The sequence below is a fragment of the Lutra lutra genome, chromosome 8 (genome assembly GCF_902655055.1).
Source record: "Lutra lutra chromosome 8, mLutLut1.2, whole genome shotgun sequence".
Classification (NCBI taxonomy): Eukaryota; Metazoa; Chordata; class Mammalia; order Carnivora; family Mustelidae; genus Lutra; species Lutra lutra.
The window spans coordinates 21,466,972-21,494,124 of NC_062285.1; the positions used below are offsets into that span (position 1 = coordinate 21,466,972).

Below are 27,153 nucleotides of genomic sequence, written 5' to 3' on the forward strand. Positions count from 1 at the left end.
TATGCTGATACCCCTGCTATGTCTGAAATGCCATCTCTGAGGCATGTGGTCAAACGGGCACAAAATAAACGGCAGTTCATAAACCTTAGTGCACGTGGGAGCTGTGAAACCTGCCCCCCAGTCTGCTCAGTTTCCCTCTCTCATTTCAAAGGCAGGAGATGAATAAGGTGATTTGGTACATTTATAGGTCCTCTTTGATGGAGCTCCTAGAGATCGGGAAGCAAGACTTACTCATTTCCTATCTTCTAGCATCACGCTCACCACAAGGGAGGTGACCAAAAATGTACGCATGTTCTATGAATAATGCAGTGATTTAGCATGTGAACATCATCACCTGTTCAAATGATTTCTATACTCATTGTGTACATCCATGAGGGGACCTGTGACATGATCCAGACTCCCTCGACTCGCATAATTCAGCAAGTGGCATATGCCAAAGACTGGCTTTAATTCTGGGCGAATGTATGATGCTGTGTGGCCTTGTAAACAAACTTGTATCATGACTTTCATCCGTAAGGAATATAGGCTGACTCCAATGTAAGATTAAAATTGGTCCAGTTACGAATTCATCCAAGGAAGACTACCATTCCTTTAAGAAGACAAAAGGAAGAGTTAAACTGTTTAAGGTCCAGGGAATGGAACCAGAAAGCATAAAAGACTGGAAGAGTTGACTGCCTACATTTTGCCCAGTTCTTGTCAAATACTCCTCCTGGCCTGGTTTTGAGAGAGTAGGGAACTATGGTGTCAGCCTCCAATCTTCAAGAACGGACACTTTTTTTTGTTTTTGTTTTTTGGTTTGTTTTAAAGCAATGGGCATTCCTGCAAGTGTCAGTAGAAAGAACTATTAGCAGAGAGTCACTAGAACATAAATAATTGACAGTTAATTAAGCCCTTAATCTCCTTTCCTAAAGAGAGGGTTTAGTGGTTTTTTTTCAAATCTTGTTTCCTTTTTATTTTTTTTAAGTAATCCTTACATCCACTGTGGGGCTCAGATTCAGGACCCTGAGATCAAGAGCTGGATGCTCAACCCACTGGGCCAGCCAGGTGCCCCCAGGGTTTAGTTTTTACAAAGACAACAGCAACACTTGTTTAAGGTACAAAAATTTCTTTTAAACCATCACTAAGGCAGTTTCCTAGTCTTTCTTAACAACATATTCTCAACCTTCTCTAGCCAATTTTAACATTTAACTTTATATTTTTTGCTATGATTTTTAGACCCTTCCTGTTTTTTTGTTTTTGATTTTTGGGTTTTTTGTTTTGTTTTGTTTTGGTTTTTGGTAGGAATAGGACGAAACTTGGGAAACCTCTTTTCAAATAGTTTCATTGTTAAGTTCGATCTTTTCTCCCTTGGCCTACTTAAACTGTTTCTTCAACATCCTTCTTACAACATATTTCCTAGATATTTGGTTATTTTTCCTTTTCTCTTTAGGAAGATCCTACTTAAATATTTTGAAGCACATTCCACTGAACCAAGAATAGAGTACACATACACATCCTGAAAATTCCTCTCTTAAAACTGCACTCTTTCCAAATCAGTGGCATAAGGACCAAAAGCAAAACTTAAAATGTGGGAATAAAGATGAATATTTTGTTTGTGAAACTCCAATTGTGCTATCTAACTCAACAGCCCCCCCCCCCCAAAAAAAAGCCAGAGGTGGCATTTTTATTTTTAAAATTGTTGTAATGGTTGTCTTTTTTTTGCTTCCATCATTAAGGAAAAAAAATTGTGTTCGTCCTTTAATCCCTGCAGAACATTAAACAAAGAGGCAACGTTAGTGTGTTCCTGGTTTACATGTAAGAGGTGCTCACTGATTAGGTGAAAGAATGTAAGAGAATCCTACCAAAAAACCTAGGTCCTTGTCCTCATTCTGCCACTTGAGAGTTCAACGACCTTGGGCAAGAGCCTTCTATATCCACATCAATTTCCTCATTCATAAAGTGGAGTAACTATATCTGTCCTCCCTTCTTCACTCAGTAGTGGCAAAGGATCAAGCCAAGTAAAACAGTGGAAAGCTCAGGACTGAGACACTGTATGATATCACCTTTAATTACTCATTACTGATAGAATAGCTTAACAAGACCACTAAAAAAAAATCCAAGATGAAAACAACAACAACACAGCATTATTCACAATAGCCAAGAGACAGAAGCAACCCAAATGGTTATGGACAGATGAATTGATAAAGAAAATACAGCATATTCGTGGATGGAACTAGAGGGTATTATGCTGTGGAAAAGAATAAATGAAACAAGATGGGATCAGGAGGGAGACAAACCATAAGAGACTCTTAATCGCACAAAACAAACTGAGGGTTGCGGGGGAGGATAGGGAGAGGGTGGTGGGGTTATGGACATTGGGGAAGGTATGTGCTATGAAGTGTGTAAACTTGGCAATTCACAGACCTGTACCCCTGGGGCTAATAATATATTATATGTTAATAAAAAATAAAAAATAAAGAAAAAAAGAAAATACAGTATATTTATAGAATGGAATCTTATTCAGTCTTTAAAAAAAAAAAAAAAGCAAATTCTGGGACCTGCTTAGACATGAACTTTGAGGACATCATGCTGAGTAAAGTAAGCCAGTCAGCAAAGGACAAATACTGTATGATTCCATTCATCTGAGGTACCTAGAGTAGCCAAAATCATGAAAACAATGTAAAATGGTGGTTGTCAAGGGCTGGGGGTAGGGAGGATAAGGAGCTGCTGTCTGTTGTCTAGTAAGTATAGAAATCTCATTTTTGCAAGATGAAAAAGTTCTAGAGATCTGTTACACAACGATGGGAACACAGTTAACACTACTGCACTGTACTCATCAAAACAGTGAAGCAGGTAAAAACAAAACAAAAGAAAAAAAACTTTAATGTGCTTAGTTCACAGTAAATTGGAACTAAGTAGGATTTCAACAAAATTAAACCAAAAGAACAGCCTTTGTTGGAGCCCTGGGTTAGCAATCAATCCTGCTAACCTTAGAACGCATGCTGCGGGTTAACAAAGGTTGTGCTCCAAGGACACATTCACATAACAATGGGGGCATCTGTAATCCCACCAGCCTCCCAGTGTCTTCCAGCCCTTCCTCTCCCCCCACCAGAACGGAGGGTCACCTGGTCAGGACCCTCAAAGCACCACCGGGCCATGCTGCTGCTAGTTTAACACTTACCACATCACCCTCAGCCAGTGACACACACAACTGGCATCATCACTAGACCCTGGGTTTCTTGAGGGAGAAACCACATCTAACACATCTTTGATTTCCCTTCTTCTAGCTCCCAGCTCAACAGCATAATCACTCATCAAATGTTCACTAACTGAATAAATTCTACTGTTTCCCAGTTTCCGTCATCTTTCATTTAGCTGTTGGGGGCCGAACTCAAGAGTAGAGCAGGAGGATGACAACTTTAAGCAGCCTGGAAAGGTCTTTCTGTGTTCCCCCATTCAAATCGGGCAAAGAAAAAGGAGAAAAATCATGTATTTATAGCTGTGTTTATAATGATACAACAAAGATGTTCAGTTACAGCTCTCAAAGGAAAAAGAAAAAAAAAGCTTGAGCTGCAAAGTTTATAATAATCCTTCCCGATCCATTTACGGCTCTGAAATAGCCAGAAGTCTATATTGTGTTAACAGTCCTTATAAGGGTTCTTGCACAAGAGGGTAGTTTTAAACGTGGGCAAATTTCAGCCCTCTAGAACTTCCGTGAATAAAACCATAAACCACTCAAAGAGTGCTGAATTAGATAATCAGGCTCTCTTTAAAACCTATAACCCTTAGCCATACGCCTAGGTAGATTGTCAAGATAAAATATAACTGTAAAGATATAGAGAGCCATATGTAATTTTATTCCTAAAATACTCAGGTGTTAGAAGATGTGAGAAGAGCACAAGGGCAGGTTAGCTCGCTCTTGGTAATGAAAGTAGGAGTCAGTCCAGTGAGAAGAAGCACAGAGAACATCTTGACTGTACTCTGAAGGGGCTCACAGTCCAGTTCGGGAGACAGGACATGGGTCCTGGTCATGGGTTGGATGGGATGCCACCTGACCTGATGTGGTGAGCTGCTGTAAAGTTCACGTGATCGAGGACATGCCCGTTGCTGCAGGGTTGCTGAAGTCACTGGACCTACAGATTGGCCACACAGCACTCACCACTAAGTTAGAAATGAGTAATTTGAATACGACTGCCACCAAATAGTATACAGTGTTCATTAAAGAGAAATGGAAAGAGTGGTTTCTTAACTTTTCATACAGACTCCCCAGCGGGCACTGAACTTGAGGGTGGGGGCTATGGGTACCAGTGGTTCCAAATGGGAACCCTGCGCTTGACATGTATCATATATCAGCTCACACAATAATCACTGCAACTACAACTTCACAGGTAGCTCGCCGAAAGGTCAGGCAGCCCGTCCATGACAGCGATGGAATCGGAGTCCGGGCAGCCCTGAGCTGGGAGGCTGGGACACAGACCACAAGACTGGAGGCACTGGAAATACTTCCTAACTGACCCCTTACAGAAGAAAATTGCCAACCCTCGGTCTAACTTAGGAGGATGAAGTTAACCTCGACAGAGGTCAGAAAACGCAGAGAAGAAAGGGTTTGAAAGAAAAAGTGGAGAGCTCAATTTTAAACAGTGTGGTGGAGGGGGAGGGCGCAGAACAGATGAGGATGCCAGAGAGAAGAGGACATGACATCATTAACACCAGGGAGAGAGGTTGGGGCAGAGCTGCAGATGAAAAGTAGGAGCTATGGGAAGTGCAAGACAGGAAGGGGAAAGACAGCAGTGATTTAAAAGTCCTTGTGGAGGGGTACCTGGTTGGCTCAAGTGAAACATAAACGGGAGTCCCAGTGCGTCAGATGAATGGAGGGAGCTGCTTTGACCGATTCTAGAAGGAATGCACAGAACACAACCTGCCGGGGCCCCCCTCTGCCTCTGCAGCAGCTCCTGAGGAACCCAATGGTTTGAAAGCCAATGGCATGCCTAACGCCATGAAAGCCACCGGGTCGAGGTCCCAGCACTGAGCACATGGCTGGATGGACTTCCATGAAAGCAGCAGCGAAAGAGACGGAAAAGGAGCCAGAGAAGTAGCAGCAATAGGCTTGTGTTGTAGGCAGAAAGGGGACTTGGTTGGGAAGAAGAACAAGGTGAGGCTTACAGAGAAGTCAAGGGAACACTTGATGAAAGGTCAGTTGGCTTCATTAGGTCATGACAGATGTTAGTCACTATCAGTAGAGAGACAGAAAGGAGTTTCAGAGAGCTGGGGAAGAAACGAAGAACTGGAAATGGGGACGAAACCTGCTATAAGGAAGGTTGGCACTAACAGGAAGGGAAAAATGGGAAGGAAGACCGGTGTTTCTCTTAGAAGGTAAGGAGGATCTCTTTTTCCAGAAGGGGAAGGGAGAAAAAGATGGGAGACTCTGCAGAAAAAGGCTGCAACCAGTCACCAGCCAAATCCAGGTCCTGGGGTCATCCCCTCGCACACAGACTCTGGGTTTAGCCATGTGGTGTGCTGTCACCAACGAGGCCTCAGCAAACAGGACACAGAAAGGATGTGAGTATTTCCCAATGGGGCTTGCGCGCACTCGGTGTGCTTGTAGCCCTGAAACCAGCAAGAGAAGGAGACAACCAGCCTGCGGAGGCCTGAGAGACCAACTAGAGGAGGAAAAGGAACCCCCCAAGTTCAGAGATGCCAACCTCCACACCTGCCGAAGGCCATCCCAGAACACCTGGTCACCAGGCAACCTGCCAGCCGGCCAGCGATGCACAGAAGAGAACTGGGACCAGAGGAAAAATGGTGGGGGCTTTAAGGTGACAAGAGCAGTTTGCTCTGTGGCTAAAGCTAGTGGAGAGAACAAAGGAGGATTTTTTTTCGGATGTCAAAGACAGTCCAGGCACCCATCCAATGCTGTATGTACTTCGTGGTCATAACCGCTCAAAAGTATTTCAAAATGCTCTGAAGATACAGAGCTTTGCATTTCTACTTTCCAAGTGTCTGTTGAACAGAGATCCTGCAACAGATGTTGTCATTACTGTTGTTACTGTTACTGTCATCTACCAAGTGCGATGAGCAGGGTTATAAGCACTAGTGTTCAGGGTTATACCTCCCCAGTCACATGCATGAGTTTTTGATTTCTTACAGGTAGGAAAAAAGGGCAATCTAAGCTAACGTGTATTTAAATTAACCCAAGCTACTGGAGATTTGACCTTTTAGCCAGTCTCCTACTTCTATTTGGAAGGTAATTGCTATGAGCCAAGGAGAGCTGACCATTTTTCCATGCAAAAACTGAAAGGCAGCATTGAGATCAATGATGGGAAAATGAGTTTAGCCTAAAATATCGTCCTAAGAAGGTCTACCGTGTGTTTTCTATGATGAGCACTTTCTGCTGGGTTTTTACCCGTGAAACATGGTGTTTTCCTATAAGCAGCTTTCTCATTTAATACCTGCCATGTGTTTTCTGGATTCTAATAGTCTCTCCGATAGGTTTGAGAAAGTATGTAATACAGGCATATACATATGCTTCGTCCTTACCTCCCACAGAAGTTACTCAATCATACACGTTTCTAAAAACATGTTTAGGGACGCCTGGGTGGCTCAGTTGGTTAAGCAGCTGCCTTCGGCTCAGGTCATGATCCCAGCGTCCTGGGATCGAGTCCCACATCGGGCTCCTTGCTCAGCAGGGAGCCTGCTTCTCCCTCTGCCTCTGCCTGCCACTCTGTCTGCCTGTGCTCGCTCTCTCTCCCTCTCTCTCTCTCTGACAAATAAATAAAATCTTTAAAAAAAAAATAAAAAAATAAAATAAAAACATGTTTAACATTTTTGGAATTAAAAAGGTCATCTTCAGGCTGAAGGCGAAAACACATATTCATGTTTTTTTTTTTTTTTTTCTTTCTTCTGAAAAGGCTGGTTCAGGGAGTATTTCTAATTGGGTCAGATTCTCCCACTGTCTAAGGCTTTTATGGATGAAGACAATAGGAAAAACACATTTTCTCTTTTATATACAATATGTTTACTGATGACTATGGGGGAATAAAACATGGTCAACTGAACATATGCTTCTTCCTAAAAATATATTTTTTTTGAGAAAGTATAAACCCACAGACAAAAAGAACAGGAAATGAGAGGAGAGTCGACAAAAATGTAGACTATAGAAAGTGACAGTGGCAGTTGACAAAGTAGAAAGCGTGAGAACATCAAGTACCAAGAGGCTGGAGACTCTAGTCTGAGAACATGAACCAGGCAAAAGGAAAGATGTCCCCCTCCAATCCACCTATGAAAGATGAGCAGCTAAGAAGCTTTGCTATTGGACTTAGAACTTCCAGTGGGCTTTATACGTATTTAAGAGCAAGACCCTGTAGACTGCCAAAAAGCACATCTCTGAAAACAGTCTCCAGTATGTAAACATAAGACCAAATTTTAAAAGTTTGAAGAACAGTGACAGTACAGAAAAATTAAAATGAATAGCTCATGGGATGCAAGAGAAAATATTACAGCAATGGAATAAGAACAGTGAAGCTACAAAAGAGGAGAAAAGAAAGCTCTTGGGAATTAGAAATTGTCAAATATAAACATTTCAATGGATGGGTTTGAAGGTAAAATGGAGAGAGACTAGACAGTAGAACAGAGAGACAGAAAAAAAAAAATCCAAAGAAAGCTCCCATCAAACTAGAAAATCCAAAAAAGAAGAATATACACTGGGGAAAATGATCAAAATAAAAATCGGTCCCTTTCCAGAACTGAAGTGACTGGCCCTTCATAATGAATGTTCAATGAGAAGCCGGGCACGATAAATGAGAGCTGCACCAAGGCAAAATGTCAAAATACCAAAGGCAGAGCAGTCCTCGACATACTGCAGAAAATTAAGAAACAAAACCCTCAAAACCCCAATGACATTGGTCAGCATATCAACAGTGCTGGAAGGCAGAAACACCAAAATCACATTTTTTAAGTTCCAAAGAAGAACCGCCATCATACCTGAATATTGTAACTAGCCAAACTAGGAATTAAATGTGAGGCTAGAATTAAGACATTTACAAGTTCGCAAGATCTCCCCCCCCCCCCAAAAAAAAACACAAAAAAAACAAACAAAAAAAACCTTTCTCTAGAAGGTTCCATGTTTTCTTGCTGAAAGCCATTTCCTATGTGGCATTCACTTACATTACTTATTAGGCCACTGGCCACTTTTCTATTTTTCAGCTGAACTCGAGTCCATTCTGGAAGGACTTTCTGTTCCTGCCAGTAGGGGGCAGTCTTCCCACCCTGGTGCTCCTGACTCCCTTACAGTATTTCTACTCTATTAACATGATCTAAGGCCAAGACTTTTCTCCCCAAACAAACAGGAAAAGCTTTCTGCAGTCGGCTTATTTCTTTTTTGTGGCTCTGGCCTTGTAGCCTGTGTACTCACCAACGGTGCCTAATACAATTTCCCCACCAAGGTGCTATGCACCAATGAGAGAACAGTCAATTTAAAATTTCACGTTAATCCATTCTACTAAGAAGACTGCACTGAGCCTACTTCAAGTCTGTGCCAATCCCTTCCACAGTCCGACTTCCTAACTCTGAGTCTCTGCACCTAGAGCAGAAGGCATCAGTTCTGGGGAGTAAGAGCGAAAAGAAAAAAGTTATTCTTTCAATTAACCAAAAAAAAAAAAAAAAAAAAAAAAAAAAAAAAAAAATGGTCCGATGACCCAGCAATTTCACTCCTAGATATATACGAACGAGAAATGGAAACATATGTTCATGCAAAAACTTGTACGTGGATGTTCATCACAGCATTATTCACAATAGCTCAAAGTGGAAACAAACCAGATGTCCACAGAACGATAATGGATAAATATATACATACAATGGAATATTACTGGGCAAAAAACAGGACTGAGGTACTGACATATACTGTAGCAGGGTGAACGCGGAAAACATCCCTAAATGAAGGTAGCCAGTCGCAAGAGACCACCTACTGCACAATTCCAATTATATGCAAGATCTACAGAGACAGAAGGTTGGAGAGTGGCTAGGACTGGGGGGCTTGGGAAAAAGGCCCTCGAGTGCTAGCTCAGAACACGGGATTTCTTTAAGGGGCAATGAAAGTGTTCCAAAGTTGATCGTAATGATGGTTGCACACCTCTATGAATATTCCCCAAACCACCAAATTGTGTATTTTAAATGCGTGAATGAATTACACCCCAATAAAAAGGCCTTTCAAAAAAGATCACTCTGGGAGTAAATTAGGTCCATGTACTACTTGTCTCGAAGGCAAAAAAAATCAAAGAGCACCAGCTTAAATAAGGCAAGATTTGCAAAGAATGGCAGAACTGAAAAGGAACAAAACAAAACGTGCCTTTGGGATGAAAACACCAAGTTAAATTAAAGAAAAAAAAATCAGGTCAGCTGATCTTTCTTTGTCTGAAAATTAATACATAATTTGTTCACTGTAGAGTTTACCAGTTGAAGAGAAACCATAATGAAAAGTACTGGCTTTTACTGGAATCACGGAGTGTATGGTTAGAGAACCTTTTGTAGGTCACTTAATTTCAAAAGGCAACGTCTCTAGTTGTACTCCTCGCCCCATCGCCTTATTTCACAGACCCGTTCTTGAGGGCAATTAATGGGTAACGTCGTTCTTACTTAAAGAGGGCCAAGATCTGAAAAGGCTGCTGCGGTTTATTCCAGGCCCTCTCCCAGGGATCTCACCGCACGTGATCTGCGGGGGCAGTGAGATACAGCGCCCACTGAGAAAGTCTGCCTGCCGGAGGGATGCTATCTATAATGATTACAACAGAAGTGTGGGAAACTTTTGATTCTTCCAAGATGGTCGTGCGAAGTGTTTTCGACTATCTAAAATTAAACGATGAATTCATGTATTTTTAAACTTTAAAAGCTTCCTTTTAAAATAGGGCCCACAAAGTCGTACTGACATAAAGGCCTGGTGGGAGGGGAAGGGAGAAAATAAGCTAATGAGGGGCACCTGGCGGCGGACTCCGTCAGAAGGGCACGGGACTCTTGATCTCAGGGTCTTGAGTTCAAGCCCCATGCTGCCTGCAGAGATTACTTAAGAATAAAATATATATTTTTTAAAGATTATACTTATTCGTTTGACAGAGAGAGAGAGAGAGAGAGCGAGTGAGCACAAGTAGGCAAAGCAGCAGGCAGAGGGAGAGGGAGAAGCAGGATCCCCAAAGAACAGGGAGCCCAAGGCTCTCCTATCCCAGGGCCCTGGGATCATGACCTGAGCCGAAGCAGAGGTTTAACAACTGAGCCACCCAGGCACCCCAAGAATAAAATCTTAAAAAACAAAACAAAACAAAACAATAAGCTAATGAAAAAGCCATCTCCAACCCCTCTTTTGCATTTCTTTTTCAGAGGTCCTGGAACTAATAAACCAGACCTACCAAACCATGAGTTTCACATAAAGCACACTGAAATCCTAGTCCTTCCATGGTCTTTCAGAATATATTCAAATTCTCACCTATCCTAGTGTAACTCATTTGAATACAAAGGTTTAAGACATGGACCTAATAGGGCACCTGTTGTTTAAGTGTCCCACTCTTGGTTTCAACCTGGGTCAGGATCTCTGGGTCATGAGATGGAGCCCTGTGTCCAGCTCCTCCTTAAGCCCTGAGTCTGCTTAAGATTCTGCCTTCCCCTCCGCACCCCCTGCTCCTGCTCTAAAATAAGTAGAAAAATCTTAAAAAAAAACCCAAAAAACAAAAACCCCCTAATTTTAAGGAAGAAAAATGGATGTCAATAAACCATTTTCATTAAACAAAAAATGTTTTGATTGTTTTGCCTTGGTTTTAAATTATCTTCGTTTTTCTTTCATCTTCTACGTTATTTGTAATGATGAACTTTTTAGTCTGTATGACAAGTAACATGAACCTGGTTTGATTTGGGAAACAGGATTTTGGTCCATGCTGGTTAAAAGATATTTAAAATTTCTACACAGCTGGGTCACTTTAACTGAGGGCTTACAACACACGGTTATAGACAAAAACTCCCCAACCAGATAACTAAAGACTTCGAAAACCAAACCTATAAAGACAGTGGATTATACGATCATGTGATACGAATCTGAGAAACTGGTTAATTTTGGTATGTGAAAATCACATGAATAAATTAGTGCAAATAAAACTTATTTCTGGAACACAGACTTATTTTTTTTTCCAGACTCTTCTTTACACCCCGATACAAAATACAAGGATTCAGATTCTCAATCTCGACATATATTAGCTACACTGCAAACATGTGGCAACAAACTTCACTAGGCATACATCTGTTGTTTTTCTCCATTAATTTTATATATTTTTTTAATTGTATAAGAACATTTCACAAGCAATCTACCCTTTTAACATACGAAGTGCTACATACAGTTGTGCTAACTCTAGGCACCACGTTGTACAACAGATCTCTCGAATTTATTCATCTTGCATAACTGCAACTTTCTGTTGATTAGCAACTCGCCACTTCCTCCTCCTCCTCTTCCTCCTCTTCCCAGCCCCTGGCAACCACCGTGCCACTCTCTGCTTCTAGGAGTGTGACTGCTTTAGATGCCTCCTCTAAGTGGAATCACACAGGGTTCATCCCTCTGCAATTGGCTTATTTCACAGAGCATTATGTCCTCCAGCTTCATCCATAGTGTCTCCCCGTAATGTTTTAGATGGGGGACACCTGGAAGAGATTAGTTGATGGCAACTGGGCCACACCTAGCTTTATCAGCTCCCCACTCCTGCTGTTTACGACTTGTCTTGCAGTCAAGATGGTGTCAGATCTGGAAATGACTGCCCTGCCGGATGAGGTGAGAACACTGTTTTGATGTATGGAAAGACTGCTTTTTAAAAGTCAAGGCCTCCTGGCTGTTCCTCGGCAAACTACTTTGGCAGCTGTGCTAGAGGCCATGAATATTACATAAGGGCCATGCATTCCAGCCAGAATCTCCAAGTCACAATTCCCATAGCAACACACAGAGATTTTACTCATCTCGGAAGAAGCAGCCAGCAAGAGTGTCTAATGCCACCCCTGATTTTTTTTTTTTAAGCAAGATCAACACAGTACTTCTTTTTCCAAATCAATAATTTTTTTTTCCAAAAGAAAACCAACCACCATGAGAAATGGGTTCATTTCCAAGTTACCCAGATCCCAAGGGTATAACCAAGACACGGTAAACTTGAACGACAATCTATGCTTTTAGAAATGGTTGCCATTCGAATGACTGCATGGGAAAAAGAATTCACATCGTTATAATTAGTGAAACGAACCACTGTCTTGGTTAATACTGTACTTACAGATCTTATCTCTGATTTCCAGTCCCCCTTCCATAGATACACACTTCATTATATGATGGAGAAGAACAGGTTCCAAGGGAAGGAACACTTTTAAACTGATAAAATCTTTTATGGCTTATTTTTGAAAAGCATTACGCAATCTATTTTTTCAATATAAGAAAATATTACTATAGAACATCTATGGAGTAAAATTTGGGGGAAAGACTGTTCAAGCCTATGAAAATACACATCACCTTGAAGAAAGTTGCTTTTCTGGGCAGAGGAATGGTCTACCGGAAAAATGAAGTGAAATCATTCTGTTACCAGAAGCAGATTTTTCCCCTTTGTATATCTGGGCATCCTTTTCTGTGTGTCTAAATAAAATATCCACCTACAGAAATGAGTTGGTTGGATTATAAAACGAGATAAAAGCCAGGACCACTCTTATCTATCACCCTGCCTTTTTCTATCAAGGAAATCAAATACACTCCCTTTCTTGCACTTGTTTAAAATCAGACAATGACACACTGTAAGAGTCCAAACATATGCTTTAAAGGAAACTTCCACAGGTGGCCCATCTCAGACCCGGCACGACTGGCAAAGAAAGACCTTGGCAGGAGAGAAATGGTTTTACCTTTGCTTTTTCCAGCTGGGCCTGGGCCTGTCGCTCTGCTTCTCTGCGCACTGCCTCCCGATCTTCCTCCAAAGAAACATCTGAATCGGATGGACGGCTGGTGTAGGAGTCTGCCGAACCCTTGAGAGAAAAATTTGCATTTTAAAACAGATCCCATCTATGATGTTTGCATTGGAAAAGTCTCATTGACACAGCAGTTAGCTTCCTCGACTCTGCTATAAATTCCTGAAAAGAGGAGAAAATAATCCATTTTGTGGCAAGCCATCTAGAAACCTCATGCTCTCCTTTGCAGACCATTCCCTGGGATAGTTGCGCCTACCAAGTTACCATTCCTTCCCCAGGCTGAGGGTTCCAAGGACTATGCTTTCTGGAAGCCTGAACAAGTTCCTTTATAATTAAACCGGTTCCGTGGTGCAGTGCCCAGCTGAAGGGCATAGAGGGGTTTCAAGGATGGCTTTAAGAAGAGACGACAGGCTAAATCAAGTATTTACAACGGGGAAGAAGATACGACTAACTAAAAAAACATAAAAGAAAGCCTGACGAGTTATAAACTTCAATTCTCTGCCGCGACTCCCCTTTTAACATTAAGCATCCTTCGGTACCTTTCCGTTCACCTGATACCTTCACTGACAAAACTATAAGACAACAGCAGCCGGCTTCACTCCATCCTCAGGCAACACATTTTTTTTCCCCCCATAGCTTTAAACAGACATTTAAGAAACGCTGCCTAAAGAAAACACCTGCCCGGGATATCTTCTCTGGCAATAAATAACAACATAGGAAAAGGAGCTCAGAAAATTACAGGACTCTCCCTCGCTCCCTCTCTTGCAATCAGGCTCAGATTACTAAATCACGGGAGCCCCTGCCAGCACTCACTGGAAGGACAGCAGCAGCAACGACAATATAGAGTCTCCCCCAGATGAAAGCCCTTGAGCTTACACAGATATCCGAATTCTTCAGCCTTCCTCCCTTGGCTCTTTTCAGAAGCCTGACCCAGGTGGCCTTCATTAGCCAGACAGCGCCTTTCTCATCCGCAGCTGCAGCCCCGGGCACAGATCCTGAGTGCGCGCTGAGCCCTGGAGCGCCCGGGCTCCTTTCCTATCCATGCTCTGGGCAAGCCCCTCTTCTCCGTCCCTTCCTGCCTCCGGGGCTTTCACGCCTTACCCCGGAGGACTCTGATCCAAGGAGATTCTTATTTTTCCATTCCGGGCGCGGGGGTGCAAAAAAACCAAAAAACCAAAAAAAACCCAAAAAACCCCAAACACTCGAATGCCTTATATTGCTTTAAAAATAAAGAACACTTCAAGTGCATTCAAAGACAGGCATCAACTCGTTCTAAACTTGATGCATCTTATCACACTCAATATTCTCTGCTCTGGGATTGTTACAGGAAATTAGTTGTAAGAGAACCTTTAAAAAAAAAAAAACCCTAGTGCAAAACGTATGCAGTGACATTTGCAAGTGCAAAGTTCAAGCCTTATCTTCAGAGATCTGGAGGGGGAGGGCGGAGGACGCACTCACCGCACTGGGCATGCTCCATATGTAGCCTTTTTTACGCAGATGCCTACATCACACTGTTAGTCTATGTCAAATTGCCATTTTGCATCCTAAGTGTAAACAGCTGGAAAGGGCTTTTCAGTTCTATAGTAACAGGCACATGGTATGTCTGTCATGTAGCCATTGCCGTTGAAACATTCTCCAGAGACAAAGCATGCAATCTTTTCATTTAACGATCGCTTTCCATCACCCTGCTGCAGGAAGTATATCCTGTGCCCTAAGACAATTTAAAAATAAGCAATATGATACACACGTTATTGGACAGGAGAAACCAATGAAGATGCTTATCAGTCAGAGCATCAACCTGCCCTTGATTGCTTGTGACTTTCCATACAAGATGTAGGAGACCCATTTGCCCCTTTAATTAGGACATGAAAGTAATCACAGCTCAAAGCAAGGAGTTTAACTGAGCTCAAAATGACTTTGAACTGCTTCTCCAACTGAGACCATTTGAAAGAAAGTCCGTAGACTGAATAACAGTATAAATTTTCAGAACAGTAACTATGAAGAAATTGCAAAGCTTGGTTGGTTGATTAGCTCAAGTTAAGATTTACAGAATAATTTAGTCCAAGTTCTTCTTATAAATAAGGTGACTGAAGTTTGAGAAGAGAAGATACTAATTTTCTGTACTAATTGGATTGCATTTTTAAAGTTCTCTGAAGAAATACACACTTCTAGATCTCTTAAAGTAAACATAAAATTCCATCACTGTTTTCCAAATTACAGGTTTTTTTGGCATGGTGGGGAGGGGATTATTCTGTAAAGTCTCATGCAAATGAAAGATGTTTTTTAAGAAAATCTTTGTTACTTTGTTACTTTTTCTCTCCAACCCAACTTTTTCTCCCCCCAACCTTTTATCTATGGACTAAGACCAATCTTCATGATGTAAATCCTAGAAAATACAGTAGAATAGAGGCTTTTGAATAAAATTACAGATTGAATGCACCTTAATTGTGGTATCATAAATCAATGACCAGAATATTTATATTCTTGTGAAATGAATGTAAAATGTATGGGAGATACCGAATGCATTGCAATTTTTTATTCCAATAAGATTCACAACAGGAAACACGGGTATTTTTCCCCCCACCCACTCATATCCTAGGGGATCCCTAATCTTCCCAGAGAGCTTCTCAGCAGGAGTAGCATGGTACAAAATTACCAGGAAGCATAACTCTATCCCTAAAAGGGCCTCAGGCCCATTGTCACAAGTGTTGGCATTTTGTTTATTTTTAAATTAAATTAAATTTTTTTTCAGTGTTCCAAAAGTGTTGGCATTTTAAACTCAATCGCCCTGAGGAAGGTTCAGTTCACACCTCAGTGAGGATACAAAGTTTCTGTCCTTAAGAAACCCCATAATATGGAGAGGAAGAGCCTGACACACACATAATTGTGTGCTATCCCCTTCCCTTCTGAACAAAATAAGATTTAAAAAGTCCTTGGCTAATAATCAGATGTAGCTTTTAATTGCACAATCATGTTGAGACCTGTTTCCAGGTTTAAATAATAAAGCATTAAAAAAAAAAACAACCCAACAACTCTACAGTGACTTTTGGCAAAGATCTTTTGAATATTTGCAACAATATATTAACTTTTGGCTCTTGTACAATATGAGATGGGACTCTCAACTGATGTGTAATGTAGCTTATAGAGAGTCACGATTCTTCCATCATTCTTTGTATCTTGTATTAATAAGAGCAAAATGGCAAAATTGTTTCATTACAGAAGTTGCATGAACCCACTGCAGAGAGAGACACACAAATAACGGTCACTTTCAATTCTCCCATCCAAAGATAACCACTATTAAAGAGAAACATGTTTTAGCCTCCAGAATTTTTGTGTTTTTGAAAGTCACCCTCCCCACATGCGCATTACAATTAATCTGCTTCCTTCTGGGAGTGTGGATTTATGCAGTTAGAAGTAATATATCTAATTAGGCTTTTGCCTTTGGTACCATATGGACTTTCTGGGTCATTCTGCCTCAAGTAGTCTTCAGTCAGGAACAGCTGGCAGGCCATTCCATAACTCCAGAATAGGTTATTACAAGATGTACCCTGGATCTCTTGGGTTGCTACAATGTGATTAGCTGGTCTTTTACAGTTTTGTCCTTGAAGCTACCTCCCATGTTCAGCTACAAATATTTCCTTTTCTACACCTTAATATTCTCATTTCTTATTGTAGAGTACCAAGATGTAACTTGCAACTTGACATTTACCAAAACTCATTCCGGATCATTCACTTTTATCCTCAGAACTCTTACTCCAAATATGTGTGCATTGCTTATGGGAAAATTAGTTAAATTGGATTAACTCGTGTTTTTTAAAAATTTTTATTAATTTTTTAGAGAAGGAGAGAGGAGGTGGTGGGGAGGGGCAGAGGGAGAGGGAGAGACTCTTAAACAGACTCCACACCCTGAGCTCATGACCTGAGCTGAAATCAAGAGTCAGATGTTGAACTGATTGAGCCACCCAGGTGCCCCTAACTCACACTTTTTATCTACTCTTCAGTTTTTGTCTTTTTCCAATTTATGCCAAATACATACACAAAAAAAGTGTCTCCCTTTTCCTTTAACACCTTTTTTCTACATTTATAAAGTTTGCTTTTTTGATGCTGTATTCTGTTTCAATCATATATCTTTCCAGCATCATTTTTCTGGAGTGTTCTTTTTCTTGTATATTCTCTTTTAAAGCCAAAAGGGCAAGAGTCATAAGCCTATACAAGGAGTAGCATCTTGGATCCCAAAGTGGTCATCTATTTCTGTAGAAATCTTCATATGAAAGCAATGCTCTTGGGAAAAATAGATTTCTCACAGTATCCCAAGGCTACCCTGATTCTAGATAAATCTATGTTCCATCCCAATCCCTCAAGACTTCAAATGACCCTCCACATGTATAGGACAATGCTAAGCCAATGGCAAGTTTGATTTCTATTGTTTCCTCCTGACCTGCCATGGGATAGATAGACATCCCACTGCCATACTCTTCAGGCCCACTTTCAGAAAAAAGCAAGATGTGATGGACTTCTGAGGCCAAGGACCAATGGGAAGAGTTCTATCTTGTATTATCTGCTTGCATTAGCTGGCAGAGATAATTCTTCTATTTCTCCTATTGTCATCTCTTTTCACAGGTCAGAAGAATTTTTTTTTTTCTGTGTAGAGATCTGGATCTCTAAGAAAATGAATTGCTAACCCCTGCATTGTTGAGGTTACAACAAAACCATAAACTGTTCACTAATGATAAGACCCTGACTCCAAAAATTTTAAAGTGGTAGACCACTGAGATGAAGTACATTTACATGAATACTGTATACTTTAGTTTGCAAATGTCATGGAATTACTATTCATACCCATTCAATTAATGAAATTCTCAAATGTGATTGGCCTCCCATTTGGCTTAATGTGAAACATTAACCAAGGTCATGGTAATAAATCCATGTGAGTTCATCCCTGTGTGGTAACTTTGATGATTATAAAAAAGCTAAGATATTAGCTTCAATTTTCTCAAGAGCACAGGGAAATTTAGAAACTTTTTGTAATTGCCCTAGGTACTGACAAAAGGACTAAATGTTACCCAAAGCAAAACCAAAACCCAACCACATGCATTTACTGAGTACTTCCTACTTTGTAAAAGTGTACCATGCTCTGACTCTAAGTTAAATGCTGGGAATATGATAGAAAAGATGAAAGCTAAGTTCCCATCAGGGAGCCTAATAATCTAGTTGAAAAGGAGACCAATTTTTTTTTTTTAAGTAATCAGAAAAATAATCCCAATAAGAAAACACAAAACAGGCTGAGAAAGAGAATAATGGCAAGCAGGAGCTATTTTAGTTAGGGTTATGAGACAACATTCTGAGATGTTATTGAAGCTGTAATATCCCATAGGAAAAAGACGAAAAACAAGTTAGCTTTAGAATGTTGAGAAAGGCAATGTGTGGGAAGACAGAAGCGCATCTCCTAAGGCCTGAGGACAAGGTTTACTCAGCAGTTTGAGGAAGTGAAAAGAGATCAGTGTAGTTTAACATGATCCTTTTTCCAGAGGACAAATTTCAGTCTCTCCCTCCTTTATTCCCTCCTCTTTCTTATTCTGCAGGTAGATACACACTGAGGCACACCTGCATTAGGGGTTTGGGGAATCCTTCTCATTTTTTTTTTTTATATTTTATTTATTTATTTGGCAGAGAGAGAGAGAGATCACAAGTAGGCAGAGAGAGAGGAGGAAGCAGGCTCCCTGCAGAGCAGAGAGCCCAATGCAGGGCTCGATTCCAGGACCCTGAGATCATGACCTGAGCCGAAGGCAGAGACTTTAACCCACTGAGCCACTCAGGCACCCCGAATCCTTCTCATTTATGGGACATCACCTCATAGACTCCTTATCCCTGTGGCATTTAAGTTGTTAGTAAAGTCCACATTATGAGGAAAATCATGTCTTCTGACACTTAAACAGAGTTCTCAGATTTTCTTCCTTCTAAATCCAGTGCTCTCTCTCCCAAGAGTCTGTCTCTTTTTCAGATAGTGGTATGTTATGTTAATAATTAGAACAATCAATTTATTAAGATTAGGCTATCTATATGAATGATCATAATAATAACTGCTGATTTTTTTTTAAGATTTTATTTGTTTGACATAGAGAGAGAGAGAGACATCACAAGTAGGCAGAGGCAGGCAGAGAGAGAGGAGGAAGCAGGCTCCCCGCCAAGCAGAGAGCATGATGTGGGGCTCGATCCCAGGACCCTGAGATCATGAACTGAGCCGAAGGCAGAGGCTTTAACCCACTAAGCCACCCAGGTGCCCCTTAACTGCTGATTTTTTATGAATGCTTTGACTCTGTGCTAGGCACTGGGCTGATTCACCAACATTACATACTTTAATTTTAAATTTTTACCTCCGTTGTCATTGATGATGAAAACTGAGGGACAGAGAAGTTCCGTGACCTGACCGAGGTGACAAACAAAGCTAATGATCAACAGAGGTGGGAGGCAGATTTTATTCTACTTTATTTTATTTATTTATATATGTTTTTAAAGATTTTATTTATTTATTTGACAGAGATCACAAGTAGGCAGAGATGCAGGCAGAGAGAGAGGAAGGCCAATAGGCTCCCTGCTGAGCAGAGAGCCTGATGTGGGGGTTTTATCCCAGGACCCTGGGATCATGACCTGAGCTGAAGGCAGAGGCTTTAACCCACTGAGCCACCCAGGCGCCGCCTGGAGGCAGATTTTTAATGGAATTCAAATTTGAATTCAGGATCCATGCATGCATCACTTCATACAAATAAGCCAGAACAATCCCTTCCTGCCACTAATGTTTCTACTTGAAAACGCTGATGATTGAAAATGCTCTTTTACTGCTTACCAGGCACACATGTAGCCATTTCTAATGGTCATAAATGCCAAGATGACTTCCAAGTTCTTCGTTGTCTTTCCTAAACCTATCACGTGTGCCCTCTCTCTCTCTCACACACACACACCCTGCATATACATTTTTACAGAACCTCAAGTTTTATCTTCCCCAAAGGTACAATGAAGGTCCAACAAGAAACAGATAATTTCTTATTCATCACTGTAATGCTGTTTTGTGCAAGGAAGCATTCAAAGAGTTGGCTGCTACTGTGAAATTTTCCTCCCTTCAGAGAATCTCAAAATTGTAAAGCCTTCTTTTCATTACTCATCTACAATGGGAAGTAGATAGGTAGAAGAGGAAAACAATGGAAGCCAAGAATTCAGCTATTTAAATTTCTCTCTTTTCCCTGAAAATGAACGTAACTTTGGCAAGCTGGCCTTCGGTAGCCATGTTGGCATCTAATCTTGCCAGAAGCTGGCTGGAATTCAAGCATCTTCTGAGTATATGATCAACAGGAACGGTTGCTGGTGTTCAGCACTGAAGCTGAAGTTACTAAAAAGTACAAATCAGAGACATGACTAACTCACCTATCTTTTAGAGGAATATTTTTTTTTTTAAAGAATAATATATTAAAACGCTGTTACCACCAAAGTATGCCTTAAAGGAAGGGCATGTGGCTGTTTGTATTTCGCAGAAGAACCCCTGCCCAAAATTTGCAAAATTTGATGTCGCTAAAAAGAACCATTTTTAAAAAGTTAAAATTAGATGGCCATTTTTAGAAAAAGATTTTATTTATTTATTTGACAAACAGAGATCACAAGTAGGCAGAGAGGCAGGCAGACAGAGAGCGGGGGCGTGGGGAAGCAGGCTCCCTTCTGAGCAGAGACCCCAATGCGGGGCTCAATCCCAGGACCCTGAGATCATGCCCTGAGCCGAAGGCAGAGGCTTAACCCACTGAGCCACCCAGGCACCCCTAGATGGCCATTTTTAATGTTATTTTGAGTTTGGGATTTTTAGGCATAGTATAAATAACTTCCCTTCATAATCACAACATTGTGTGTGGCGGGGAGGGCTGCTGAGGGAGGTTTTTAGGCCTTTCGTATATGTTTACTAATGGTGATAGATGACAACAATGTTTCACGCTATATAATTTCTTACCTAAAACTTTACTTTTCAGCCATGAAAATGGAAATGAGTAGGCAAGAAGCAGAAAAATCGCAGACTGGGAGAGTTGACTTTTCCTAAAATACTGCTGAAAAAATTTAAATTAAATGAGGGAAAAGGAGTGAATGAATCAGACACAGGACATTTTTGGCACAGGAACTCATGGTGAGTATAGATACTGTCAGAAACTCTGCGTGGACATCACTACCTTCGGTCTTCCCACTGAGTCATTCTAATCAGCAGACACATGCTCTCACTCCTCTCTGCCCAAGAAAACCTTCCTTTGATTCCATTTTCTCTGCCACTTCCCATCCCATGTCTTTGCTCTCCTCTGCAGAAAAAAAAAAATGCCCCAAAGATGTTGCCTATATTCCCTTCAATTCTCTTCTGGTTTTCTCTTAAACCTACTCTCTCCCTGCCCTCCACCATCAGTGCTCATCAAGGCGGTCAGTGATAGGGGGCTAAGTCCGAAGGGCAATTCTCCATGTGCATCTTTCTTAACCTATTAGGAGCACGGAGCATGGTTGTTCAGTATCGTCCCTCATTCTTTATTCCCTTTCTCAATGGGGCTTCCAGAAACTACTCTCTCTGTCCTTCTCCTACCTGTTGGCTCCTCCTTCTAAGTCCCTTTTCTGGTTATCTGCTCTTCTACCATCTGCTCTGGCCTCCTCCTCACACACAGCCTCCTTCTTTCTGCTCCAACCTCACTCATCGCTTCACAGGCACCAGGAATGCTCTCTCCCTAGATTTCCATACGACCAGTGACCACCTCCTTCACGTCTTTGTTCAGACTTCACCTTCTCTTTTTTTTTTTTTTTTAAGATTTTATTTATTTGTTCGACAGAGAGAGAGATCACAAGTAGACAGAGAGGCTGGCAGAGGGGAAGGGTAAGCAGGTCCCCTGCTGAGCAGAGAGCCCAATGCGGGCTCAATCCCAGGACCCTGAGATCATAACCTGAGCCGAAGGCAAAGGCTTAACCCACTGAGGCACCCAGGCGCCCCCAGACTTCACCTTCTCCATGAGGCTCTTCCATGACCATCCTATGGAAAACTAATCCCCAGGGCCCTCCAGTATCTCTAATTCCACTTACCCTCCTCTACTCATGCTTGTAAATGATGCTTTTACCTTCGGACACACCTTGTAATTTGCTTATTATGTTTATCATGCGGGGTCTTTCTCCCCTCAATAGAAACATCCATGAGGGCAGACATTTTCTTTCCCGTTTTGTTCACTCATTTACCCCATGTGCCCAGAATAGTAGCTGGGACGGCATACGTGCTCTATAAATATGTGTTGAATAAATGAATAAGGGTTACCAGAGAGAGACAGAGAGCCTGTTCTCCCTCACACCCCATGTCTCAAACCTCCTCCACTACAAGGTCCTCCTTAGCCTTCCTAAACATTTCTAAGTATTCCTAAACATTCTCATGTCACCTCCTTACTAAGAAAACAGCAACAGCAAATTGACCCAGATGGTGAATGGCTAATAAAGACTTGGTACAGTGAGCAAGAGAAGAAAACGAAGACCTTAGCCTGAGAATATACTTGGTGTTTTATCGTGACCCTCAATAAATACCAGCTCCATGAACTTAGTGCAAATGTCAGCTATGATCAGTTGATTAAATACACATGTCCCCTAACAAACAAACCACTTAAAAAAAAAATCATTATACTTAAAATGTATACTGCAACCTTATTCCCAGAAATGTAGGAGAGATTTTATATTTCAAAAATATGATTAAAGCTCATTTTCTATGATCCTTTTCTAATTGATTGTACTTCTTCATTCCAGGGATTTAAAGTTCCAGTCCTAAAATGGCCAAGGTCCCTTTGTGTAGCCATAGGCAAGTCATGTAAACATTCTCCAGGCTAGATCCCCCTCCCCCAAAAAAGAAATATAAAAAACAAAAGAACAAAAAACAAACAAACAAAAAAACGGTGCTACTAGAAAGAATATTCTTAAAAATTTTCTTACAGATGGTTGAAAAAACACTGTAAATATGACATATTGTATGACCGTTTACTGACTATTACTTCTCATGCACTAGCCCTGCTTTTATTATTATAGGGACCGAATTTAAATTCACGGCAGAAAATGTGACTATACATACAATGTCTAGTTAAGACAGGGTGTTCAAGAAAATCAAGCCAGCATAGAAGGAAGATATTTCTTCAAGCAATTCTGGGTGATATATTTAAAAGGAATGCAACTGATTAACTGGACAGATATATAAAACTCTGAAACATCTTAATGGGCTCTCTATCACTAAATAAAGGTCACATCGGAAGATGACATGTCCAGTGGTGAGTCTTTCCTTGAGTGGCAGAACAATCAAACAATAAATCTTGGCCCCTGCCTGCCGGGGTGAACGCTCCCAGGTGTGGCAAGGCACAATCAATCCAAAGACATTAAAGGATAGTCATTGGTGTCCTCCAGGGAACCACAGAGCTGTTGGAAGGGCTATGGCTTCAGTCCTTAAAGATTCTACCCTCTAAAATGTTCTTTGCATATGCAGAAGTTCTATTAATTGATAAAACTGTCAGAGATCAGGAGATCTAAGTAGACAAAGGTTAGGGATACAAAATTCACAAAAAATCAACCAGTCACAAGCATCTGGAAAAAGTGTTCAGCCTGCTCAGTAAACACAATACCATTTCCTCATTAAATGAGTTCTCTCTGCCAAGTATCAATTCACAATGTTATGAGGATACATTAAAACTGATGCTTTACCATCTTGTTGATAGTGTTTTGACCTTCATTAAACCCTTTGGGAAAGCGATGTTCTTTCTGTTTGTATCTAGACATGTATCCAGACTAATATGTATTTAGACTATAATGATTTCACTTCTGGGACCTGTCTTAAGAAAATTCTAAAATTATGTTCCATACAACACTTAGATTATTACATAACCTTAATAATAGTTACAAAGCCTGCAGAGCATTATAGGCAAATGTTACTAATGATTATATTTGGTTAAAAGGATAAAGAAATAAAAAACCTGTATCATTTCTTTTTTAAGATTTTATTTATTTATATGACAGAGAGAGAGAGAGAGAGAGAGAGAGAGAGAGAGCGCGCGAGCATGAACAGGGGGCGAGGGGGGGGGACCTGCAGAGAGAGTGAGGGAGAAGCAGGCTCCCCACTGAGCAGGGATCATGACCTGAGCCAAAGGCAGATGCTTAACCCACTGAGCCCCCTAGACGCCCCTGTATCATTTCTATAAATACATACATTCATGCATGTAAAAATACTGGGAGGACACAAAATGAACAGAAGAGATAAGGTTGGATTCATCGTTTTGATTGCAGGAGCTAATTTAAATTTTTTTTCTGTAATGATACCATTTTTGAATAGAATTAAAAAGCTCTTAATGCAATTGAATTATCTAACAAAATACCCTGAAAGTATTTTTTGTGTTGCATAAAAGAGGATTGGCGGATATATACTTTCTGTAATATGTTGATTTAACCTTGATAGTTTTTTGCATGTGGGGAAGGAAGACAAGCTTTGGATCTTCTGAAAGACTCTTTATGCACACTAAAGGGAGGAAGGGGGGAAGGGAGGAAATATGGATGCACGAATTACATCAGGTAAGAAATAAGAATTAAAAGAAAAGTACTGGAACCTCCAATGTTAACATTTTAAAGCAGTACATATTACATTTCTCTGTAGAAAATGCCTTAAAATGATTATGTTAAGTTTCCACTGAAACACTGGGATGTTCTCATATGACTGCTTAAATAATTTTTTGCTACTGGGTTAGATACTTAAGCAGGACAAATGACTCAGTAATTTGGTGTTAGATTATTAATATACTGCTCTAAAAGTCTAACCTTCCAGAAAGATATGACTTTGGTTCAGAGAGACTTAATATTAAAAACAGGCTACGCCATCAGGGATTTGGCTGGAAAAGTGCCAGTGGTATGGAGCATTTAGAAATAAAGATCTGCAAAGTACCCTACTGACCTAAAATAGTTAATGCATCCCTTAAGCAGCTAACCTACCTTGGGGAGGTGATTTAAGAACCAGAGACGATCTGGTTTAAATAAATCCATGTTTAGAAATGTGCTGCAAATTTTAGCTTGTTTAGCTGGAGCTGTCTTGTTGGGTATGTCAATACGCTATTAATGTTAGAAAATCCAGACTATATTAAGAACACTTAATAAGCATCAGACATAGCCACTTGGTAAAAAGCAATTCATAGGGTATTTCCTGTCTCACAAATAAAGCATTTTTTTTTGCAAATATTTGGTATGTGGCTTCATAGACCAAATGCTTATGCCCGCCCCCAATTCATATGTTGAAACCTAATCTCTAAAGTGATGGTGTTAGGAGGTGGGCTTTTGGGAGGTGATGAGATCATCACAGCAGAGTCCACAGAGAGCCCCCTTGCTCCTTTGACTATGTGAGGCCCCACCAGGAAGCAGGCTCTCACCAAACACAGAATCAGCCAGTGCCTTGATCTTGGCCTTCCCAGCTTCCCAAACGTGAGAAATAAATATCTGTTGTTTTTAAGCCACTCATCTACGGTATTTTATAATAACGATTCACATGGATGAAGACACATGGAAATATATGTTCTGATTTAAGTTTAAAAGTATAATGGACTTCGGTGTTGGTAAAACCTCAATCAAGACAGGCAAAAATGCTGTGGCAGTTTGGTAAGAAAACCGTTTGGTAAAGATTAGAAAAGACCAGGTCACTGCTGCTGACCATGCCTGTCGACGCTTGCACGATGGCCTGGGGACCACTGTGTCAGAGCCTGTTATATGCCAGATGCTTCCACTGTTAAAACAGACCCCAAACGTGAGCACTTCAAAGCAAAGATATATCTACTAGTTCTTCCACTCCACTGAAATATCAATCATTTAGTATTGTGGACAACTAAATTTATTATTATCTCTCCTCCCCCCCCCCCACACACACTAGACTGTACCGTTCTACTTTCCTATCCACAAGGGTCACAGAAAATTGGGTGTTTTTTTTTTTTTTTCCACATCTGTATCCCTGGGGAGAGTGTACATCTGGGAAGAAGAGCCCGTTGGGGTTTACAGACGTTCCAGAGGTGATAACCTACACATGCTTTTATGACAGTTTTGGTAATTTCTGTATAGGAGAGGGACAGATGCTACGAGGGAATGTAGCAGGGAGACTAAGTAGAGGCTTCTAAAAGGAAAAGCAAATTTAGGCCAGGTTTGACGTGGAGAGGCAGCAAGACATAGAAAGAGGTAAGGGGAAGATGTTCCAAGGCAGTAGGACCAATTTGAAGAGAAGAATTCCCTTGGCATAGTTAAGGAGCCAGAGCTTAAGGGGCAAGAGGAAACCTTTTGAGAGAACTCATTGGAATATGCCTTTTGGCACTTAGTACTTCAAGTGTAAACTTGTACATCCAACTACCAAGGGAATTAAATTATGGGCAAACCATTAATTCCTTAACTTTTTAGGGAGGAATACATGTGATCAGCTTGAATGATCCTTCATCATCATCGTGATTACAACCAACCATTCCTTCAACCAGTACCTACCGTGCACCAGACACTGAGGATCCAAGAGTAGGAAGATACATTCCCTGCTCTTGAGTACCTTGCAGAACCTGGATCAAATACCAGTTAATATTTTAAAGTTCCAAAACACAAAACCCATACATTTTATTATGTAAAATTTAAAAATTATAAGTAAAAAAAAATCCAGTAATAACATTCGGAAAAAATTTATAATAACTAAAGGTTCCCCTCTTTCATTTCATAAAAGATCTTGGAAACCAATAAGAGAAAGATCAATACTACTAGAAAAATGGGGGGAGAAAAGGAAGGTATTCACAGAAAAAGAAATGTTTTAAGCATATGGAAAATGCCCAACTTTAATTCTGATGTTAAAAGAAGCAAAATCAAAGAAGGGACTAGTCTTTATTGGCAAAGATTAAAAGCAAAGCACTTGTTAGTGTGGTGCTCTCATCTTTGCCCCCGAAGGACAAAATTTGGTTGCACTTATCAAAATTGAAAATTCCTTTATGACCAATAATTCAAATTCTGATTCTATAACTTTAATCTTAAAAGTATGTACAGATATATATAAAGAATGTATACATAAGAATGTTCATTAAAGGGGCACCTGGGTGGCTCAGTGGGTTAAGCCTCTGCTTTCAGCTCAGGTCATGATCTCAGGGTCTTGGGATTGAGCCCCTCATCGGGCTTTTTGCTCAGCAAGGGAGCCTG

The 27,153-nt window shown here is 40.8% G+C and overlaps 1 protein-coding gene across 12 annotated transcripts in view; it reads right to left on the reverse strand.

Moving 5' to 3' along the window:
- The window catches only part of CACNB2 (calcium voltage-gated channel auxiliary subunit beta 2), a 378,708-nt gene that overhangs the window by 111,376 nt on the left and 240,179 nt on the right, over positions 1 to 27,153 (reverse strand). For 10 of the 12 annotated variants that reach the window (XM_047743559.1, XM_047743562.1, XM_047743557.1 and 7 more), the window contains one exon: positions 12,877 to 12,996. In XM_047743559.1, the coding sequence (XP_047599515.1) occupies positions 12,877 to 12,996 (120 nt within the window). Of the gene's footprint in view, positions 1 to 12,876; positions 12,997 to 13,815; positions 14,270 to 27,153 lie in introns of those variants that run through there. The other 2 variants (XM_047743569.1, XM_047743564.1) reach the window with 1 other exon arrangement.